General features: G+C 39.3%; 2 protein-coding genes and 1 non-coding gene across 4 annotated transcripts in view; 2 read left to right on the top strand and 1 right to left on the bottom strand.

Annotated features, from left to right (window-relative positions):
• The first annotated feature begins 383 nt into the window (after positions 1-383).
• Positions 384-457, top strand: TRNAW-CCA (transfer RNA tryptophan (anticodon CCA)). The gene has a single exon. It is a non-coding gene; the product is annotated as a tRNA-Trp (tRNA).
• A 4,030-nt stretch (positions 458-4,487) lies between these two features.
• On the top strand, positions 4,488-4,953 carry C8H2orf88 (chromosome 8 C2orf88 homolog). Its single transcript, XM_060107315.1, has one exon. The coding sequence runs from the start codon at positions 4,560-4,562 to the stop codon at positions 4,845-4,847; it is 288 nt and encodes a 95-aa protein (XP_059963298.1). The 5' UTR covers positions 4,488-4,559; the 3' UTR covers positions 4,848-4,953.
• A 4,722-nt stretch (positions 4,954-9,675) lies between these two features.
• The window catches only part of HIBCH (3-hydroxyisobutyryl-CoA hydrolase), a 90,889-nt gene continuing 79,047 nt past the window's right edge, over positions 9,676-21,517 (bottom strand). The window contains exons 12-14 of one of the 2 annotated variants that reach the window (XM_060106438.1): positions 17,198-17,317; positions 12,883-12,916; positions 9,676-10,025 (exon numbers count right to left, since the gene is read on the bottom strand). In XM_060106438.1, coding sequence (XP_059962421.1) covers positions 9,910-10,025; positions 12,883-12,916; positions 17,198-17,317 — 270 coding nt within the window. In that variant the 3' untranslated portion in view covers positions 9,676-9,909. The remainder of the gene's footprint in view (positions 10,026-12,882; positions 12,917-17,197; positions 17,318-21,517) is intronic. The other variant, XM_060106439.1, reaches the window with a different exon arrangement.

Genomic DNA, 21,517 nt, shown 5'->3' with positions numbered 1-21,517 from the left:
TGTTGGATTCTGTTTGCTAGTATTTTGTTGCAGATTTTTGCATCTATGTTCATCAGTGATATTCACCTGTAATTTTCTTTTTTGTGTGGTATCTTTGTCTGGTTTTGGTATCAGGGTGATGGTGGCCAAGTAGAATGAGCTTGGGAGTGTTCCTTCCTCTGCAATTTTTTGGAAGAGTTACAGAAGGATAGGTGTTAACTCTTCTCTAAATGTTTGATAGAATTCACCTGTAAAGCCATCTGGTTCTGGACTTTTTTGATTGTTGGGAGTTTTTTAATCACAGTTTCAATTTCAGTACTTGTGATTGGTCTATTCATATTTTCTGTTTCTTCCTGGTTCAGTCTTAGAAGATTGTACCTTTTTAAGAATTTGTCCAGGGAACTTCCCTGGTGGTCCAGTGGTTAAGACTCCATGCTTCCAATGCAGGAGGGTACAGGTTCGATCCCTGGTCAGGGAACTAAGAGCCCACATGCTGTGGGGCATGGCCAAAACTTTTTTAAAAAGAGAGAAAAAATTTGTCCAGTTCTTCTAGATTGTCCATTTTATTGGCATATAGTTGCTTGTAGCAGTCACTTATTATCCATTGTATATCTGTGGTGTCCGTTGTAACCTCTGCTTTTTCATTTCTAATTTTATTGATTTGAGCTCTCTCCCTTTTAGTCTTAGTGAATCTGGCTAAAGGTTTATCAATTTTATCTTTTCAGAGAAGCAGCTTTTAGTTTCATTGATCTTTTCATTGTTTTCTTTGTTTCTATTTATTTCTGCTCTGATTTTTATTTCTTTATTTCTACTAACTTTTGGTTTTGTTTGTTCTTCTCTAGTTGCTTTATGTGTAAGGTTAGGTGGTTTATTTGTTTCCTGACGTAAGACTGTATTGCTATAAACTTCCCTCTTAGAACTGCTTTTGCTGTGTTCCATAGGTTTTGGATCGTTGTGCTTTCACTTTCATTTGTCTCTAGGTATTTTTTGATTTTCTCTTTGATTTCTTCAGTGATCCATTGATTGTTTAGTAGCATATTGTTTAGCCTCCATGTGATTGTGTTTTTTAAGGTTTTTTCTTGTAGTTTAGTTCTAATCTAATAGCATTGTGGTTGGAAAGGATGCTTGATATGATTTCAGTTTTCTTAAATTTACTGAGGTTTGCTTTGTGGCCCAGCATGGATCAGTCCTGGAGAATGTTCCGTGTACACTTGGAAAGAATGTGTATCCTGCTACTTCTGGTTGGAATGCTCTATAAATATCAATGAAGTCCATCTGGTCTAATGTGTTATTTAAGGCATTTGTTTCCTTATTGATTTTCTGTCTGATCTGTCCATTGATGACAGTGGGGCATTAAAATTCCCCCACTATTATTATGTTACTGTCACTTTCTTCTTTTATGGCTGTTCGTATTTGCCTTATATACTGAGGTGCTCCTATGTTGGGTGCATGTATATTTACACTTGTTATATCTTCTTGGATTGATCCCTTGATCATTATGTAGTGTCCTTCCTTATCTCTTGTAACAGTCTTTACTTTAAAGTCTATTTTGTCTGAGTATTGCTACTCCAGCTTTCTTTTGATTTCCATATGCATAGAATACCTTTTTCCATCTCCTCACTTTCAGTCTGTATGTGTCCCTAGGTCTGAAGTGGGTCTCTCGTAGACAGCTTATATACAGTTCTTGTTTTTGTATCCATTCAGCCAGTCTATGTCTTTTGGTTGGAGCATTTAATGTTTACATTTAAGGTAATTATCAATATGTATGTTCTTATGGCCATTTTGTTAATTGTGTTGGATTTGTTTTTGTAGGTCTTTTTTTCTCCCCTTCTTTTGTTCTCGTGATTTGGCGACTATCTTTAACGTAGTGTTTGGATCCCTTTTTCTTTTTCTTTGTGTGTATCTATCATAGATTTTTGGTTTGCGGTTACCATGAGGTTTTGATATAGCACTCTATATATAAATAAGATTGTTTTGAGTTGCTGGTCTTTTAATTTCAAATGCATTTTTAATATCCTGCATTTGTACTCTTCTCACAATTGCTGGTTTTGGTATCATATTTGTGTTGGATGATTTCCTACCTTTACTGTGTGTTTGCCTTTACCGGTGAGCTTTTCCATTTGTAGTTTTCTTATTTCTAGTTGTAGTCTTTTTTTTTCTTTTCTGCCTAGACAAGTTCCTTTAGCATTTGTTGCAAAGCTGGTCTGACAGTGCTGAGTTCTCTTAGCTTTTGCTTGTCTGTAAAGCTTTCGACTTCTCTGTCAAATCTGAATGAGAGCCTTGCTGGGTGTTATTGGTTGTAGGTTCTTCCCTTTAATCAGTTAGAATATAATCATGCCATTCCCTTCTGTCCTGCAGAGTTTCTGCTGATAAATCAGCTTATAGCCTTATGGGTATTGCCTTGTATGTTATTTGTTGCTTTTCACTTGTTTCAATATTTTCTGTCTTTGATTTCCACCATTCTGTCTTCTAGCTCACTTATCCATTCTTCTGCCTCATTCTGCTACAGATTTCTTCTAGTGTATTTTTCCTCTCAGTTATTGTATTGTTCATCTCTCTTTGCTCTTTAGTAGATCTTCTAGCTCTTTATTATACATTTCTTGTATCTTCTTGTTCTGTGCCTCTATTCTTTTGCCAAGACTTTGGATCATCTTTACTATCATTACTCTGAATTCTTTGTTTGGGTAGATCGCCTATCTTCACTTCCTTTAGTTGTTCTTCTGGGCTTTTTTCTTGTTCCTTTGTCTGGGACATATTCCTCTGTCGTTGTGTCTTTCTGTGATTGCAGTTTCCACTCCACAAGCTGCAGGGTTGTAGTTCCTCTTGTTCCTGCTGTCTGCCCCCTGGTGGATAAGGCTGGTCTAAGAGGCTTGTGCAGGCTTCCTGGTGGGAGGAACTGGGTCTTGTCCCTCTGGTGGGCAGGGCCCTATCAAGGGGTGTGTCTAGCAGGCAGCTATGGGCTCAGGAAGACTTTAGGCAGCCCATCTGCTGATGGGTGGGGCTGTCTTCCCATCCTGTTGGTTGTGTGGCCTGAGGCTTCCCTGCAGTGGAGCCTGCAGTCTGTTGAGTGGGCCCAGGTCTTGGTGAGAAAGTGGGGGCCTCCAGGAGGGCTCACACCGACGAGTACTCCCCAGACCTACCACCACCATGTCTTTGTCCCCACAGTGAGCCACGGCTGCCCGCCTTGCCTCCACAGGAGACCCTCCAATACCAGCAGGTAGGTCTGGCCCAGGATTTTATGAGGTCACTACTTTTTCCACTGGATGCTGGTGCATATGAGACCTTGTGTGCACCCTCCAAGAGTGGAGTTTTTCTGCCTGTCCTGTTGAATTCCTGTGATCACACGCCGATGGCCTTCAAAGCCAGATGCTCTGGGGGCTCCTCCTCCTGATGCCAGACCCCCAGGCTGGGGATTCTGGTGTAGGGCTCAGAACTTTCACTCCTGAGGGAGAACCTCTGCAAGATAATTATTTTCTAGTTTGTGGGTCACCCACCTGGCAGATATGGGAGTTGGTTTTATTGCAAGTGTGCCCTTCCTACCATCTCATTGTGGCTTCTTCGTTTTTGTGTGTAGGATATCTTTTTTGGTAGCTTCCAGTGTTTTTCTGTTGATGGTCATTCAGCAATTGTGATTTTGGTGTTTGTTTTTGTGAGATGAGGTGAGCTCACGTCGTTCTACTCCACCATCTTGTCCGTGCTTCATAATTTCATAATATCTAATTCAGAAGGAAAAATAGGTGGCTTTGCCATGTCTAACTTGTGTTGTTTAGAGTTGGCCCTAATATAAAGAAAGACCGTCATTCTGTCCTACTCTTTGAGTTGTAAAACGTGTGACCAAGCGACAAAGTCTGACACAGCCCAAGATGTGCAGGCTCATGATGTTTGAGGCAGGAGCACGTTTTGATATGCTTGTTTCCCTCAACAGTATAGATCAGAGTCAGTCAGTCAGAAGATATTTACTCCAAAGGGCCAGAGTAAATATTTTAGGCTTGCAAACCACACAGTCTCTGTCACAACTAAACTCTGCCAATAAAGCATGAAAGTAGCCATAGACAATACGTAACAAATGAGCACGCCTATGTTCAAATAAACTATATTTGAAAAAACAGGCAGCTAGAATTTGGCCCGAAGGCTATAGTTTGCTGAGCCCTGGTGTACATAAATAAATCAAAGGTAGCAAAAGTTTGTTGTCAGTTTTATAAAATTTGCCTGATCTTGAAAAGACATTTTCCTATTTCTAAATGCCATTTTTGAATGATTATCTTTTCTTTCCATTAAGATAAAGCTGTTGTTACCTTACATTTCCTCCAAATGATGAAAGTGGTAAAGATTTGTTTCTACTTGCTACCTAATTGTACAGTAGTTGGCATTCTGTGACTTCAAAATGAAACTTCCCTTCTCTTGACAGATAAACACTATATGTGAAGACTGGTGAAAGGGAACATTGATTTCTGAAGAAGTATCCTGGAGAGGAAAAGCACTGCTCAATATCAAGTGGACAAAGCTTGGTGTTTTCCAAAGATGCTGTTGAAGTAGTCTTTGCTACTGCTTTCCTTCACTCAGTCAAAGCTCTTCATAACATGGGCTGCATGAAATCAAAGCAAACTTTCCCACTTCCCACCACACTCGAGAGTGAGAAGAGGCATGAGAGTGAAGAAAACTTTATGCCTGAAGAGAGATTTCTACTCAGGATGCCTTCTCTAGTTAACATCAAAGAGGAAGTGAAGGAACCCCTAGGGCCTGAAATTGTGGTCTTTGAATTTGCACACCGCCTGTCCCAGGAGATCTTGAGTGATGCCTTGCAGCAGTGGGCTGGCAACCACCTCAAGTACTATGACATCCCATATATTGAGAGTGAGGGGCCTTGACGCTGTGTGTAGGATGATGACACTTTCTCAAACTGTGGATAAAGTTGGTGCTAGTTTAAATACATGAAACAGCAGCAAAAACTGGTGTGAATAAATACAAATAACTCCATCTGGGTGTAAAGAAAAATATTTCGGTAGCCATCAAGAGTCTAAGGATACCTAAGTGAAGTGTTTTAAGCAGTTCTACATTAACAGCAATTTCTATCTGCTTGGTCTTGGATTTTAGTCATTTAAGGGTTAAATGTAAGTCCTCTGGTGCCACAGTAATCAGCTGTGTCACACCACTTCCAGAGGCAACAATGCCATTACCAAAGAAATAAGAATTTTTAAAATTCTTCAAAATTAAAAAAAAATTCTTTAAGAATTTAAATTTATTTAAAACCCCTGTTTTCAAAATGGTCATTTTAAAGGCATTCCTTTAAAGTAACTATTTGTCAATTTATACCAAAAAAAACAAGATATGAAAAGGATTTTCTTGAAATGCCTGGGCAAGGGAATTGCCTGGGCACTCAAGCCATAGCTGTTAACAGTGGGTCTTGTTTGCCAAAATCTTTTGAGTCAAGGATCCCTCCCCTTCTTAACACAAATGACCAAGCATTAGAAAGCAACCCATGTAGAAGAGGTCCACCATGAACCATGTCCTTAATAAGATACTTACTTTTGTAGATGAAAAGCATAACTATCAATCACCTTGAACCTCAGGGCCCTAACTAATCACACCTGTTACTGGATGACTCAGACTTTGCATATAAGCATCTTAACAATATACAATTTACAAAAGTCATGACAATGTTTATTGCATTGAATTAGGTAGCCCAGTGATATTACTATATAAGAAAACAAGCAGAGGTAGCTTTTATAAACAGCAATCCAGAAAACTGTAAAGTAACAGAAGCCCTAGTTGGGAAGGTGGAAAGAAGAACCTGGTCTCAGTGCTGCGTGTATGTTAAGTGCTGCGTTTACTGTCTCACAGATGCAAGGGGCTGGTACATGGGCAATCACCATTCAGATTACTGTGGGACCAGATTATGCATGAGAATTTATAGTTATTACAAAAGATCAAATACTCTTCCAAGGGGAATACTCATGGATATTTTTAATGGTAACAAAGCCCATGGGGCATTTACAGCCATATACTATACTATTTTCATAAATTTGGCTACTTTTTTGGGAAGCTTTTTTTTTTTTTAATTACTGTTTAAGATCAATGGTAACAGAAAAATCAAGAAAGGGGGAAGAAGATACTAGAAGATGTAACTTGCAAGCAAATTGAGACTGAGTCTTTAGAAGTATCTTTTCATCAAGATTTGCCACACATTGAGTTTAACTGGAATAGGAATTATTTAAGCCCGTGCAATTAGATCCTTTTATTAAAATACAACAGACCCTTGTTATTGAAATCTAAAGAAAGGCAGAAAAAGGCTTGTGACCTCTAATGACATAAATGTGTATGACCTTATAAGCAGGCAGAATTGCTACCTCTGATTTTAGCAGTTATACTCTGAAACCCACAATCAAATAGACTGAATTCTCCAAGGTAAATTGGCAAAGAAAATTCTTTTGAAGTGAGTGGTGTGCCATTTTTCAGTTGCCTTTGGACAACTGGTCATTTAACTTTCACCTAAGCCCAGGGTTTGTACTGTCCTGTTGTACTTATAATCTAGCAACTTTACAAAATAGAAAAACCACCACCCCTGTTTATACAAGGATCTGAAGTTACAAGGCTAAGAACAAAAAGTTTCCAAAAAGTGCAAAACGTATTTCCAGCTCATGAAGCAATATTTAAGCTTATGAGTGCTTATACTAATGACTCAGACAAAAGCCTAGATGTTGCCGTTTTTCATTCATTTTATATTTTACATCAGATACTTTTGCTGCAAGATCACTGCTGTTTAAATGATATAATTAAGTATATAAGATGATACATATTATGGTGAGAACACAAAGCCATATAAAAGCAGCGCATCACACTAAATTTTTCAGCATACATAGGGACATAGACTAGTAGGCTTTGATTATATCTAAATATTTTGATCTCAGGTTCCTCCTTTGCCCTGGGCCTCTATTTCCTAGGGGTGTAATACAGGCAGGCCTGCCAGACCCATATCTAGCTGGAAGTCTAACCTCTGTTGCCACCCTCTCTGATACTATTTGAGCACCACCCCCTTGCCCCTGACTCACTTTAACAGTATAGTATCTTGTGACATACAGAGACTTACGGAGATGTATGCTGTATAATATGCCAAACCATGGACACGGAACTACAAAGGCTTGCATAATCAGTGAGTTAGTGGATAAACCAAGTTGGGGGCAGGCAGGAAAGAGCTGGATCAACAAATATACTGCGTATGATTGTTATCAAGATATAGTTTGGCCTAGATGACAAGATAAATGAGAACATCTTTGATACGATAATTCAACTTCTTACATACCTTCATTTTAAAATATTGGATTTACTTCATTTTGAAGGTCTTTCATGAACAAAGAGTAGAAGGGCTGCTTGAGAAGGAAGGAGACATATAAAACAGAAGACTGAAAGCATTATTAGCTACTGGAATGGGAAATATTTGTTCCAACTTAGATCACAAACACAGAAGAAATAAGAATAGTGGCCAAATTATAAGGGAAAAGAAAATGGGGAAAGAGGGCCCAAGAAACTCACGTCAGGCTCCAAAAACAAGTTTCCAATGTTTTCATCTGAGGGGAAGGACACAGTAGCCAAGTTCCGTTCCGTTCTTTACCACACTCACACGTGCCCAAACACTGAATCTTCTCCCTCAAGAACATCCAGTAGAAGGGCAGATGAGTGCCACCAGCATGACAAAGAACCTGCAGGGGGCAACTCTGGAAGCAGCAGATTAGCAGAGAGAAATGTGCCGATTCCTCATTTAAGAAAACTCACATAACCCCACACACGTGCTTCACTGCTCCCTTCCCAGTTCAGTGTCTTTTGAGGGCTAGTTATTACCTTTCAGTCACAGGCCTTTGACCTGGCAGTTCTCCACTTTCCATTGCCTTATCAGTTCTTTGCAAACTACCTATGGTTATTAGCACTTAAAGCACAATTTTGAAGGGGATAAAAATTATCTTAGTCCCAAAGGAATCATTTGTGTCAAACTGCCTTATAAGTATTAAAAAGAGACATGTTGAACGAATGAAGTAGCATGACACTCATATATCCTACTCAGTATCACTGGCATTGTATGAGATGGGGGAACTATGCTTTTGTTATTATATAGTTTGAGAAATCAAAAGTTAGAGACAAATTATAAATAATCTCAAGAAACAGTAATTTAAAAACAAAGTTCTAACAAATTGTTTGCTTAATCATAATGCCCCCATCCAGTATTTGTGTGACCAAACTGGACATGTCTTCCTTGGAGCAGTGGGCACAGGCTCAGATGTATTCCCTACATCTTACTTGGCAAAACTCAACTTTTGTTAGCAAATTCTCTTCACTGTAAGACTTAGCTATGAAATGGTATATTTTTTCCCAAATATTTTTGTGAAGACATTTTTCCTAACTGTTCAATAAAAGTCTAGTTGCAATTAACTAGTTATGTGTCCTTATTTAATTGAAGCAAGCAAATGCTTTTCACCATTGTGTGATTTCAAATTTTTTAACATAAAGGACTTATTAACATTTTCTGCATTTCTAGCAAATACAAAGAAAATAAAAGTCCATTTACACAAGTATTTTCTTAGATCATTCACATCCACATTTAGAAGCTTTAAGAATATAAATGTAAACATGTTCATTATCATGGCATCTTTTTTCCAAATATGTTCCTAATTTTGGGGGGAAGAAAAATGCTTCATGTTAAGTATATTGAGAACAGAAAATTTAAAGCAATTCCTTCTGGACTGCAATTTCCTCATCTATGAGAAGGGTGCAGGATATAATCTTTGATGTCTTTTTCGGTTCTGCCTCCTTTTCATTCTTTCACAAAACTAAAGTTCTCTTAGTTTCAGAGGGGTTTGGAATGAAGGAAAAATTATACCAAGCTATAAAGTAAATCATAAGCTGATCTTTAATTTAAAAATAATTCTTACCTAGACATTAATGTTCCAAGTCTGAAACATCCACAGTTGTGTACCTTAAAAAAAAAATTATTTTGTCAACAGTACCAATTACTGAAGGTACTTCTATTTTGAAAAGTCCTCTTGTTTTCAAGTCCTTTCTCCTGATTTGAACTGTGTAAGAACAAATTACTGTTATCACACAAAAGTCTGATGTAAATTGCAGAAGGCAGAGTGTCTCTATGTTAGAGATTAGAGTTTTCTAATGCTTCATTCTGCCAGATTAGCAAATACTCTAAACAACAAGAAATAATGCTTTTACTTTCCCCATAGGAAGAGATTCTGGTTAACTTCAGAAAAAGCCAAGGCTGAGTTGATAATACTGGAAAGACAACCTCATAATAACCTTTTCTCTTTGCCTGAGATTTCTATCATTATAAAAGGAACACTTCAGCTACAGAAACTCATAATTATTTTAAAATAGATTTATATATGGAGAAAATTCTATGAAGTGTTAACACAGTATCCAAAAAAATTTCAGAGTTTTTATTTTTTATAACCTATACATAAGTTTACTTAATCAACATTAAAAACCAATACCCTAAGCCAAAACATAAAGTTCCCATTTCAATTGGATATACTAACTCAAGAATCTCTAAAGACCTTCAAATTTTCCCATCTTTTAAAATAGGGCTGGCAGAATTTTTCTGAAAAGGACCAGACAGTAAATATTTTAGGCTTTGCAGGCCTTACAATCTCTACTGCAACTACTCAAAGCAGCCACAGATATGTCAACAGATGAGTAAAGCCATGTTCCAATAAAGTTTTATTTATGGACAATGATATCTGAATTTCATGTAATTTTCACATGCCATGCAATATTGGTCTTTGATTTCTTTCTCCAACCATTTAAAAATGCAGAAACCATTCTTAGCTGAGGGATATATGAAAAAAAAAAAAAAAAGGCAGCATGTTGGCTTTGGCCCATGTGCCATAGTTTGCCAACTCTGCTCCAAAATAATACTTTAAAAATCCAGTTTCTTCAAAATTTCAAATCATTACTTCCCAGAGATTTGAAGTGATTATTCAAAGCTTCATCAGTAACTTCTTTTAGATCAGCTGGTTTCCACTTCGGACTCTGGTCTTTATCTATTAAAACTGTCAAGTAAAGACATAGGAAACATTAGTATTCTCTTTGGTATTACCAGATTTTAATTACTGAATTGACACAAACTACCTTGGACTAGGCATATTTTTCTATAGCACATCTTTTTCTGCAAAGTTGAAATTTTTGTATGTGTTCCTTTTTCTTTTTCCCCTTAAATTAAGCCCTCACAGAACTGGATGATGACCTCACCTGCTAAGCCTGATGTCTCTAGCTTGAATACAGTCTGCTGAACTAATCCAGTGGTTTAAGCCTTAGAACTTTTTTTTTCTTTTTCTAATAATATCATAAATGAAATCTCTCTTTAGCTCTTTATAAAAGAGCTAAAACCACAGTTGGTGTGGCTTAAAGGGAAGGCAGGAGAGGGGGGAGGGCCCAGATCTGTCTTCTAACCTCCTCCACATTGAACTGAGAGGAAAATTACTTGAGGTACAAGGAAAGGGACTTTATGCATAATTAAATGTGGGTACAACTGTTTTGCTGAATCTTCTAGCTCACACTGAATTAAAATACCAGACCACCTGCAGGTTATCATGAGAAGCTCTGCTTCTCTTATTTCAGTGTAGTCATCACTTGGTGTAGCCACATAGTATCCCCACAGGATTTTAAGTATGAGGCAATCAGTCCATGACCTCCGTTAAAAAGGGAGGAGAATGTCAATTTCCTGGTTGTGATAGTACACTACAGTTATACAAATGTTACCATTTGGGAAACTGGGTGGAGGGTATGCAGGATCTCTCCATATTATTTTTTACACTTCTTTTGAATCTACAATTATCTCAAAAAATTAAAAACAAAAAAGAGAACGGGGCTGTACCTAGTCTGGTTGTGGTAAGGAATTTCAGCCATGCTTAAAATGTGCGTAATTCTTGTGGGGACTTAAAGTATTTAAACATACAAAGTCTACAGTGAACCTTAAAAAATGAGTTAATCACTAAAAGGCGAAATAGTTAAAGAAGCAATCTGGGAACCAAAGGCAGTAGGCTGCCTCAGAAGGTAGAGGGAAGGGGGCTTTATGCATAAGTAAGTGTGGATACTGGAGGTTTTCAAGGTTTGGCTGCCTAACTCTAGGATTCCAGTGTCAGATCAGTGGTGATACTGAACACTGATGTTATGATCCCTGCCAGTTTGAAAGTTTTACATTCCCTGGACAGAGTAAATAAAAACAATCCTGGAGCATTCTTTCTACAAGAATCTCTTCCCTAAAAGCCCTCTGGGTCAATGCTATCTACCTCCTTGACAGTACACTGAAGGTCAAATGGAAGAGAATATTAATCAAATTTGCATGTTATTTAATTTCAAACTAACAAAATTTTTATTCTAGCATAGATAAAACAAGTTCTTGCCATGCAGACAACTCAGGTTTTTCAGGTTTCATGAGGCACCCACTCAAATTCCAGTCGGTAGCTCTCTAGCTCTTCTGAGATAATCCTTTAAAAAATGTTTTTCTGTAAATTCTTCTAAAGGAAGAAGTTTATTCCAGATGTTAAAAGTAAGAATTTTTTTACAGCCATTCCCCTAATTTGATAGTTATTTCATCTAATTTGGTAACATACTTTATAATTAGCAAATTGTAGCAAACATTTGGTTATGTAAGAACATCTTAACAGTTTTACCCAGAATAGATACTGCTTTCTGAATAAAGAGGTTATGCTGAAAGATGAGGTTACATACTTTCTCTTCATTAAAAAGTAGCTTGATAAGCACCTGGGCTATGAATCAGAACTTTGATGCTGCTTGGTTTCAGCTCTTTTTCCTTAAAATAATTGACAGTATATCTAAAAAACAATACCTTTCTTTTCTAAGTTTAAGAAGGGCTGCTATAACATATAATGAATGAATACTTTAGCAACATAATCCAAGTAGCACACAGGTCCTCCTAAAATCAGAGGTCTAAGCTCTGATCCACATGCAGAAAGAATTTGCAAGGAATTAGTAGGATGAATGCATGTTTTCTATAAAACATATAGCCATTTCCTCTGACTCAACTCCACATGTCCCCTAAAAGGATTTGTTTCTTTCTTATACTATATCATGCCAGAAATGAAGAGAATTCTACCACAGTGACCAGTGTTTATTGAAGCTTACAGCTCAGAGAGCATAACCTTTTATTCAGGTAAAGTATATCTAGAGTCTGTACTATATTAAAGTGATAAATAAAAACATAAGAAAATTAGATATGTAAAATACAAGCAGAGTGAAAGAACTCATTTTATACAACATAAATGACAGCTACTATTTATAGGCATATGGACTTATACATGAAAAGAAATGGTTGCAGATTTGCTAGGAACAAAAAAAATCAACTACTTCACTTGCTTTTTCTTAATATTCTTACTTTGAAGATTATAAGCAAAAATAGAAATTAATAATAGTAGCAGATGTTACTAATTATGCCATATGTTTTTTTCTCAATGTCACTGTTTAACTGCTAGGTTCAGGCAAAGAGGTGGATGGTAGGGTCCAACACAGCTGGGATTTTAGAGGGGACTTCAGGCCTTTCTGCAGAATAAACGTACCTTGCAAAGGCTTCAGCAGCAGAATGAATTTACAAACTCACGCTGCACTTAGCAGAGGGAGTCCATGTGACTGTAGGAGCAGGATTACCTCTTATATATACATTAGGGAGCGGTGGCCACATTATTGGAATTTTTTAAACAATACTGGTTTCAAAGACTGGTCTTCCCTCATATGCCAGTTGGTAATATTTTAAAAAAAACCAAACTTTGCAATTTTTATAAAAGTTTGATTTTCACTAATCAAACAACCATCATCTTTTTTTTTTTTAAACAGTATCTGCTCAAAAATCCTATTTCCATAATAGCCAGGAAGGAAACAACTGTCACTTACCTGCCCTAACACCTTCATGAAAGTCATGGCCTCTCTGAAAGAAAATCAAGATTAAATGCGGAATTTCTGGGCATCTTCATTCCTGATCATCTCCTCTCTTCCAGCCACTTTAGCCCCCACTCCGTGGCCACACCCTGAGCCACGACATTCAGAGACTGGACCACCTCTGAGAACCCACTCTGATCACCTCCTCCTATTCTTATTTGCTCAAATATCTCCACTGCCACAAATCCCTGATTTAACTGAGCTCCGCTGATCTACGCGACTTTCTCACCATTTGTTCTGGCTTCACTCTGCTCTTCATCCAGCCCAGTTTCCCCAGTTCATTAATGCGGTCATTTTTTTTTTCTTGAAAATGCCCTTATCTCCCTCAAGCCTTTCCCCCGGCCCTTTATTCTATCTTGGCAAAATCTCAGCACCAGCTGAACCCTACTATTTACCTCTGCCTGTGTTCGAGCAGCTAAAATCTTACTGCAGAAAAATCATACTACTGTGACTGGCTTCGTTTAAAATTCATGATCAGAAACCTCAAACAGGCATGGAAAACTGCCTCACGATCCATGTTCTCTCCCCCACTGCAAGGTAATGACTTCAACTGTCTTCTGTCCCCTCAACCTCTTCCCCTAGCAAGTTCTACTCTTTACACTATATTCTCCAGCTAATGAGTTAACCTACTTTATTTTAAAAAAAGAAAAAAAGACGCCCTAAGACAGAACATTCTCTTCTTCCCACTAAAACATCTGCAGCCCAACTACAGCCATCTGCACATGCCTTCCCTTTCCCGTCTAAGGAGGAAGGGACCCACCCCTGCCAAAGGCCAATCCTCCCCTGCCTTCCCATTCATATGCCCTCTTCTCAAGGACTAAGCCTGAGAAGGTCACCTGTCTCTCTTTTCCTGCCATCATCAATGTAGGCAGTATAACTTAGTGGTTGAGTGCATGCAGTTCAAATGTCCTGGGTTCACCTCCTGGCTCTACTACACAGTAACTATGTGACCTTGGGCTAGTCATTTCTCTAACTCCCAGTTTCCTTATATGAAATGGTAATATCAACACATCTATCCTAAGATTATCTTAATCCACATTCCAGCACGGCATCTGACACATAGTAAGTGTTCAGTAAATGTTAACTATTATTAGTATCATCGACATAATCCTTTTTCCCAATTGGCTCATTCCCAATCATTTACAAACATGTTCTAGTATCTTCCAAAGGAAATCTCACTTAATTCCACAGTCCCAGCTTCTACCCTATTTCTGTTTCAAGAAGAAAGCATTGTGAACACAGTCTTCAATTCTTCACATCCCGTTTACTCACTTCCCCTCCAGCTTACCACACTGCAACTTCTGCCTCAACACACCCGAGATGGCTTGCCAAAATCACCTGTAACTTCAGTATTGCCAAACGCAAAGCATGCCTTCATCCTCGTCTGCTAGAGGCTGTGGCAGTGTTCCCTCCTCCTTGAAACACTCCTCTCCTGCTTTCATGACACCACGCTCTCCTGGTTCTCCCACCTCTGTCCATTTTCTCTTCCACTGCTCATTCTCCTATATGATCTTATCCACTCTAAACTCAACACATCAGTGCCTGAGTGATCAGTTCTGTTAAAAATAAGAACCTGTCCCTCCTCTGCTCAAAAAACATCCAGTGCCTTCCCATTTTACTCAGAACAAAAGCCAAAGTCTTATAAAGACCTCCACGGCCATGTATGCTCTGCACAGCCCTTCCCTACGCTGTCCGCTCTGACCTCCTTTCTCACTCACCGACCACCCCTGTCCCACTCCATCAGCAAGGCCCCCCTTCAGTTCCTAGAACAGAAAGGCCACCCCTCACCTCAGAGCTCTGTACGTCAGGGGCCCTCCAGATAGGTGCATGGCTCGCTCCCACACTTCTTTCAGGTTTTCACTCAAAGCACATCATCTCAGTGAGGTCTTCTCTGGTCTTCGTATCTACAAGTTCAACTCCTATCCCCCTGTATTCCATACCCTCCTTCCCGATTTACTTGTACCCCTTAGCACCTGTAATAATATACTACATACATATTTTACAAATTTATCTGTTTATAGTCTATCTCCCCCACTATAAAGTAAGTTCCAGGAGGGCAAGGATGTCTCTGTTTTGTTTACCTATGTATTAGTGCCTAGCACATGGTAAGCACTCTTATTTGTTAAGTAAATAAATAAACCTCCAAAGTGTTCTTTTTTTTACTTGGCGTAATGTCTCTCAGACTTAAATCTCTAACCCACACCTCTAAGCTCCAGTTCCTAAATGTGTTCTTTACTTCATATCCATCAAGGCCTATCAATTCTATCTCCTACATTTGTCTGAAATCCATTTACTTCTCTCCACTGCCACTCTAGTCTACGCCACTACTATTCTGCACCTGGATTACCGCAGTAAACTCATGTCTGATCTCTACATCCACTCTGAATCCCCTCCCCAACCCCATGATCATTCAGTAGCAATAATTACCTTCCTAAAACCAAATCACCCCCTGCTGAAACCCAGGAGGCTTTCAACATTCCCATTTCTCACCCTTCAGGTCACTGATGAGCTGACATCTCAAAGATGTCTTCCTGGACCTACTTATTTAAAGGTTTCCCTTTGCTTCCCCCATTCCCTCTTGTCCTCACATCATTCTATCACCAACCCTGTAGGTTTTCCTCTGGAGCACTTACCACAATTTGTAATTCTTTTACTTATTTTGTTTACTTGTTCTTTATAGTCTCAGGAGGCTATAAATCCCATGAGAACAAGGACATACAACAGCATAATACTTAGCACAGTGCCTGGCACATAGCTAAACATATTTGCTGAGAGAATGAAGGAAGGAGGGACTCAATCAATCCAGGCAGTACACTAAATGTACAGTGAAAAACAGGGACTGGGTGAAGTGTACCGGGTAGGGGTCAGGAGCGTGACCATCTGGTTTCACACGCCATGTCTCTGCCACTTAACAGCTGCACCACCTTAGGCAGGTTACTTTTCTATGCCACTGTTTCCTCATCTGTAAAGTGGAAGCAATAATAGTTCCTGCCTTCTACAGATAATGTAATATTTAACTGAGAGAATGCACGTAAAGTGCCTAGGATAGTACCTACTCATAATAAACAGAAGACCTCAGCTGCCATTTACATCCTATGGAGTGACCTCAATATATAACTAATAGAGCTTAATTTATGGTTGGATGAACTATTTTGAATATCTTCACTATTTCAGGACATCGAAGACCGTTAGGTATGTCTGCTTTCTAGTTAGTAAACATAATATTTCCTTTAGGCCATGAGCGTATTAATCTAAGGGTCCTCTACACATAACACAAAAGAGATAATTCTGCTTTAAAAGAGTTTATCTGGGGACTCCCCTGGTGGTCCACCGGGTAAGACTCCGCGCTCCCAATGCAGGGGGCCTGTGTCTGATCCCTAGTGAGGGAACTAGATCCCATGTGCATGCTGCAACTGAAGAGTTTGCATGCCACAACTGAGAGTCCACATGCTGCAACTAATAAGTCTGCATGCCGCAACTAAAAGATCCCACATGCCACAACAAAGACCCGGCACAGCCTAAATTAATTAATTAATTAAAAAAAAATTTTTTTAAGAGTTTATCTGGGGGGGCTTCCCTGGTGGCACAGTGGTTGAGAGTCCGCCTGCTGATGCAGGGGACGGGGGTTCGTGCCCTGGTCCAGAAGGATCCCACGTGCCGCGGAGCGGCTGGGCCCGTGAGCCATGGCTGCTGAGCCTGCGCGTCCGGAGCCTGTGCTCTGCAACAGGAGAGGCCGCAGCAGTGAGAGGCCCGCGTACCGCAAAAAAAAAAAAAAAAAGGGTTTATCTGGAAGAATAAATCACTATGACTCTGAAATATTTCATGAAATCAATAATATTCTATGTGATTATTGCCTATTTTAAGTGTATCTATAATGGTATTTTCAATGCTAATCTATTAATTAAAACATATAATAGACTAATAACTTCCCTTTGTGCATTTAGATTTAGAGAATTTATGCTTCTTGCCCAAGGTCAGAGACTATGCCTGAAAAATGGTTAAAATTTCTATTCTGAATTTCACTTGAGGCTAGAGTCCTTCTTACAATTACATGCAAAGGTAACGGCTGTTTCATAAAGGCTTATTAACAATCTGTGACCAATATTCCCACGTGCCTTAAGCTAACTGGCCTGTTGTATTTTCATAGAGTAGATTTATAGATAGTTTCCATTTTCTTGTTTATAAATTTTCTATATTTTACATGTTCTACAATGAACATATATGACTTTCATAACTAGAAAATGACAATACTTTAAAGAAAAATTCTTACCATACAAGCTTGACTCAGCCGATATTCCATAGTTAATACTTCCGGCAAGGTCTTGGAAGACCCCTCCATGAGTTGCCTTAGTGTGATCTTTAGGGATGTTGGAGACATTTTATTAATTACCTATTAGAGAAAAAATTTACTAGTTTTAGCCCAATAGTTCCTTTACTGCTTATAATAAACTACCTGAGTTTTGATATAATCATATTAAAATTTGCTCCTTAACAATACTTTCATACAACAAAGTCCCATAAAAATAAAATTATGCCTTAGCCTAATCCTGCCAAAGCACCAAACAAAAATTTCTAATCCAGTACAACAAAACAGATCATTCTACAAGTGGAATAAATCCTATACCCATAACTGAAGTAATAAAGTACATCTACATTTTGTAGCCTGCCTGACATAAATTATCATCTCGACTATGTAATAAGCAAGCAGTGATTATGCCTAAATAAAACTAATACACATCTCACAAAGCACTAATGTATCAGAGGACAGACATTTCACTTTATAATATAAAGAAAGTGAAAGAGCAGAAATACAGTAGCTCCTCCTTCCCACTTTGTAACTCTAGAAAAGTGTCTTAACTGAACTATAGTCTTCACGTAAAAATAAATCCACTTACCTTGGAAGTAAAGAGAGAGACAATAATGCAAGGTATTGTGACATGGTCTTCTCTAGTACTTAAATATTTGATAAAATAAGAAATATAGGCCTGACTCCTTGGCTACAATGCTACGCCACTTCCTTCTGAATTTAAAGATGCTATTACTGATATTCCAATACATGTGTATGGCTGTGAATACAACAGCTGCTGCAGGAGGTCCCATTACATGCGTATAAATCTGAGGCTTGCCCTTTCCTTTTTTTTTTTTTTCGCCCTTTCCTTTATAATTGCAATATATAGTTTTCAGGCATGTTGTTGAGCGACTGTCTCCAAGGCATGAATTTCATTTTTTGAGTTCAAAGAACTCCCCACATCAAGATTCCAGGTTCTTTGTATCATCCTCAAATCGGGCAACAGATTCAGAGAACAGACTGAGTGGGTAGGGCAATATCTTACCAAGCAGTTGCCAGAGCTTAAATAGATGACTACTGTACAGGAAAAGTTGAGGGAAGATTAGTACCCTACCTACAGCCACAATGCTGAAGAGAAGATGAGAAGGAGAGAGAAACAATTAAGTCTTTTATGAATCTAGTTCATATTCGCAGGAACTCATGCTTCTGCCCTCAGTGCTGTATGGACATGATCCCATTCAATGCCCCATGTTCTCACCCTTCTGGTTGCAGGCCACAAGGATGATGGCACCCTGCAGCAGTCCGCATACTGTACTGGGGGCCCATCCTTTCCATAGGCAAGTAGGTAATGGGTCCATTTTATTGCCAAACCCAGTAGTTTTCTCTGGTCAAAGCAATGCTCATGTTATCACAATGAAGATCTAGAAGGACTTCATTCACAATGCTAAAAGGTGTACTTAAGGGAGGGACACAGCTACCTTCTATCTTTTCTAGTCTGCAAAAACAATGAAGCTACAATTCCCTTTCCAACAGGGCTGTGGTGTGCAAGCTCACAATTATGTACCTCACTCAGGACTATTGTCATGATTAACTGCCTATGTCCTCAATTCTTAGTTTGGTACTTTATGTGCCATCTAGACACAAAACTCTGTCTCTCGCTATACTTCCTCACCTGGCTACCAATTAATTTCATAAGAAAGGCCACTTAAGGTCCCCAGTTGTCTGTGCTTGTGCCATATACACAAACTAGAAAAAAAAAAGGGAAGAAAATTTCATTTAAAAAGCTCCGGGCTTCCCTGGTGGCACAGTGGTTGAGAGTCCGCCTGCCAATGCAGGGGACGCGGGTTCGTGCCCCGGTCCGGGAAGATCCCATATGCCATGGAGCGTCTGGGCCCGTGAGCCATGGCCGCTGAGCCTGCACGTCTGGAGCCTGTGCTCCGCAACGGGAGAGGCCACAACAGTGAGAGGCCCACGTACCGCAAAAATAAATAAATAAATAAATAAAAAATAAAAAATAAAAAGCTCCATTGGTTCAGACATTTCATGAAATATTAAAAGATGTTTTCACAAGACAGATATAATAGAAGAAGAAACTGTAGTCTCCAACCACTCACTATGCTGGCACTTCAGCACAGAGGCTAAGGTTTTGGACTCTAGAGTGAGACAGCTCTGAGGTGGAATCTCAGCTCCACTACCTCCTACATGATTGACCTTAGCTTCCTCATTTGTGAAATGAAGATAATAAACATTACCCACCTCATAAATAGCATGGCAATACGGGATAGTGCAATGTGTCAGAAAGCAAGCAAATCAGAGAAGGGAAGGAACATTTATTGAGCACATCTTCCTTAGCTCTCAGGCAAGTATGTTCACACATATGCACATTTTACAAATGAGGAAACCAGACTCATGAATTTGTCCAAGGTCACACAGAGCAGGAATCCAAACCTAAGCCAGCCAACTCCAAAGCCTACTTCCTCATACTATATGAGGCTATAAAAGTAGTCAAGAAGGTCAAAGGCTGAATAAACGTCAAAAAGAACAAAGATGGAGGAGAGGACATTGTGTCAGGTGAAGAAGTGAATAAAAACTTGTTTGTGGGGACTTCCCTGGTGGCGCAGTGGTTAAGAATCTTCCTGCCAATGCAGGGGACATGGGTTCGAGCCCTGGTCTGGGAAGATCCCACATGCTGCGGAGCAACTAAGCCCGTGAGCCACAACTGCTAAGCCTGCACTCTAGAGCCCGCGAGCCACAACTACTGAAGCCCACGAGCCACAACTACTGAAGCCCATGCGCCTAGAGCCCATGCTCCGCAACAGGAGAAGCCACTGCAACAAAGAGGAGCCCCCGCTCTCAGCAACTAGAGAAAGCCCGCGCAGCAGCGAAGACCCAATGCAGCCAAAAATAAATAAATAAAAAATAAATAAATTTACTTATTTATTTAAAGAAAAACTTGTTTGTGTAATTTCAATGGCAAAGAGGAAGACAAAGTCAGGAGAGTAGCTTGAGAAAAAAACAGAGTCAAGGGAAGGCTTTTTTGTAAGGGTAGGAAAGCTTTGAAAATGATAGAAGAAAATATGCCACTAACTCAAGAAGGTAAAATTGAAGATACTGAAAGAGGGAGATGGCTGATGCAATTAGTTCTTAGAGTAGGCAGAAAAGGATGAAATAAGACCACAGATGGGGACGTTTCCCTTGACAAGGAAGTGGGACATATTATTAGAGCAGTGGTCCCCAACCCTTTTGGCACCAGGGACTGGTTTCGTGGAAGACAATTTTTCCACAACGGGGTTGGGGGGATGTTCAGGAGGTAACGCCAGGGATGGGGGGCGACGGAAGGTGGCAGATGAAGCTTCGCTGGCTCGCCCGCCGCTCACCTCCTGCTGTGCGGTTCCTAACAGGCCGAGGACTGGTACCAGTCTGCGGCCCAGGGCTTTGGGACCCCCGTGTTAGAGGAATCAAAGAAGGGATGATAGAAGAGCATTAAAGGAGCTAACACAGCTTCATTCATGATAAAGGGAACACAGACTGTTTTGGAAATTTTGATAATGATTAGGACCTTGGATCTTCAGCTAAGCCAGAAATGTGTATGGATACAACCCTGCGCCCACCCATACAACTAACTGAATGGACACATTTCTGCATATTAGAGGAACACTGGTCAGTGTTCTAACCAATTTATCTGACCCTTTAAAGATTAGCTGTCTCCTGTATATCAAATAGCCAACTTCTTTTTTCCTTTATTTTTATCAAATGATTCACATTCTCATCTCAATTCAACAATATTACTGAGCATTTATTATGCATTAGACACTTCAAGGGAGACAATAATCAACAGCACACGGTCCTGCACTCAAAGCATTATGAGCACTATAATCACTGCCTTTTGGGTAAGAATCCTAGGAACCCTTCTTTTGGTTAAGTTTTATTTAGTAAGTCCTACGAAATTTACCACAAAAGGAAAACTCAGGATAATGCCTCTGACCCTCTCCTCAGGAGTCTACCAGAACACTCAATAATATATAGTCTGACATGAATTATCAAGAGAAAAACAGTATTCAACAAGCCTACTGATTACAATTAGAAAATTTCTACCAAGTAGGACTCAGAGTTGACTCAAGGGCTATAACAACTATTTCTCTGATTCACTAAGTGATCTTAGAAAATGATCTCTGGAGTTCTTTCCTTTATAAAAAAGGATATCATGTATAACATTCTTTAAAAGTCTAGGCTCTGCCAGTTTTAATCTCACCCGTTGCGGAGCACAGGTTCCGGACGCGCAGGCTCAGTGGCCATGGCTCA

This window comes from Mesoplodon densirostris, chromosome 8 (assembly GCF_025265405.1).
Source record: "Mesoplodon densirostris isolate mMesDen1 chromosome 8, mMesDen1 primary haplotype, whole genome shotgun sequence".
Classification (NCBI taxonomy): Eukaryota; Metazoa; Chordata; class Mammalia; order Artiodactyla; family Ziphiidae; genus Mesoplodon; species Mesoplodon densirostris.
This window is presented reverse-complemented; position numbering and strand designations above follow the sequence as displayed.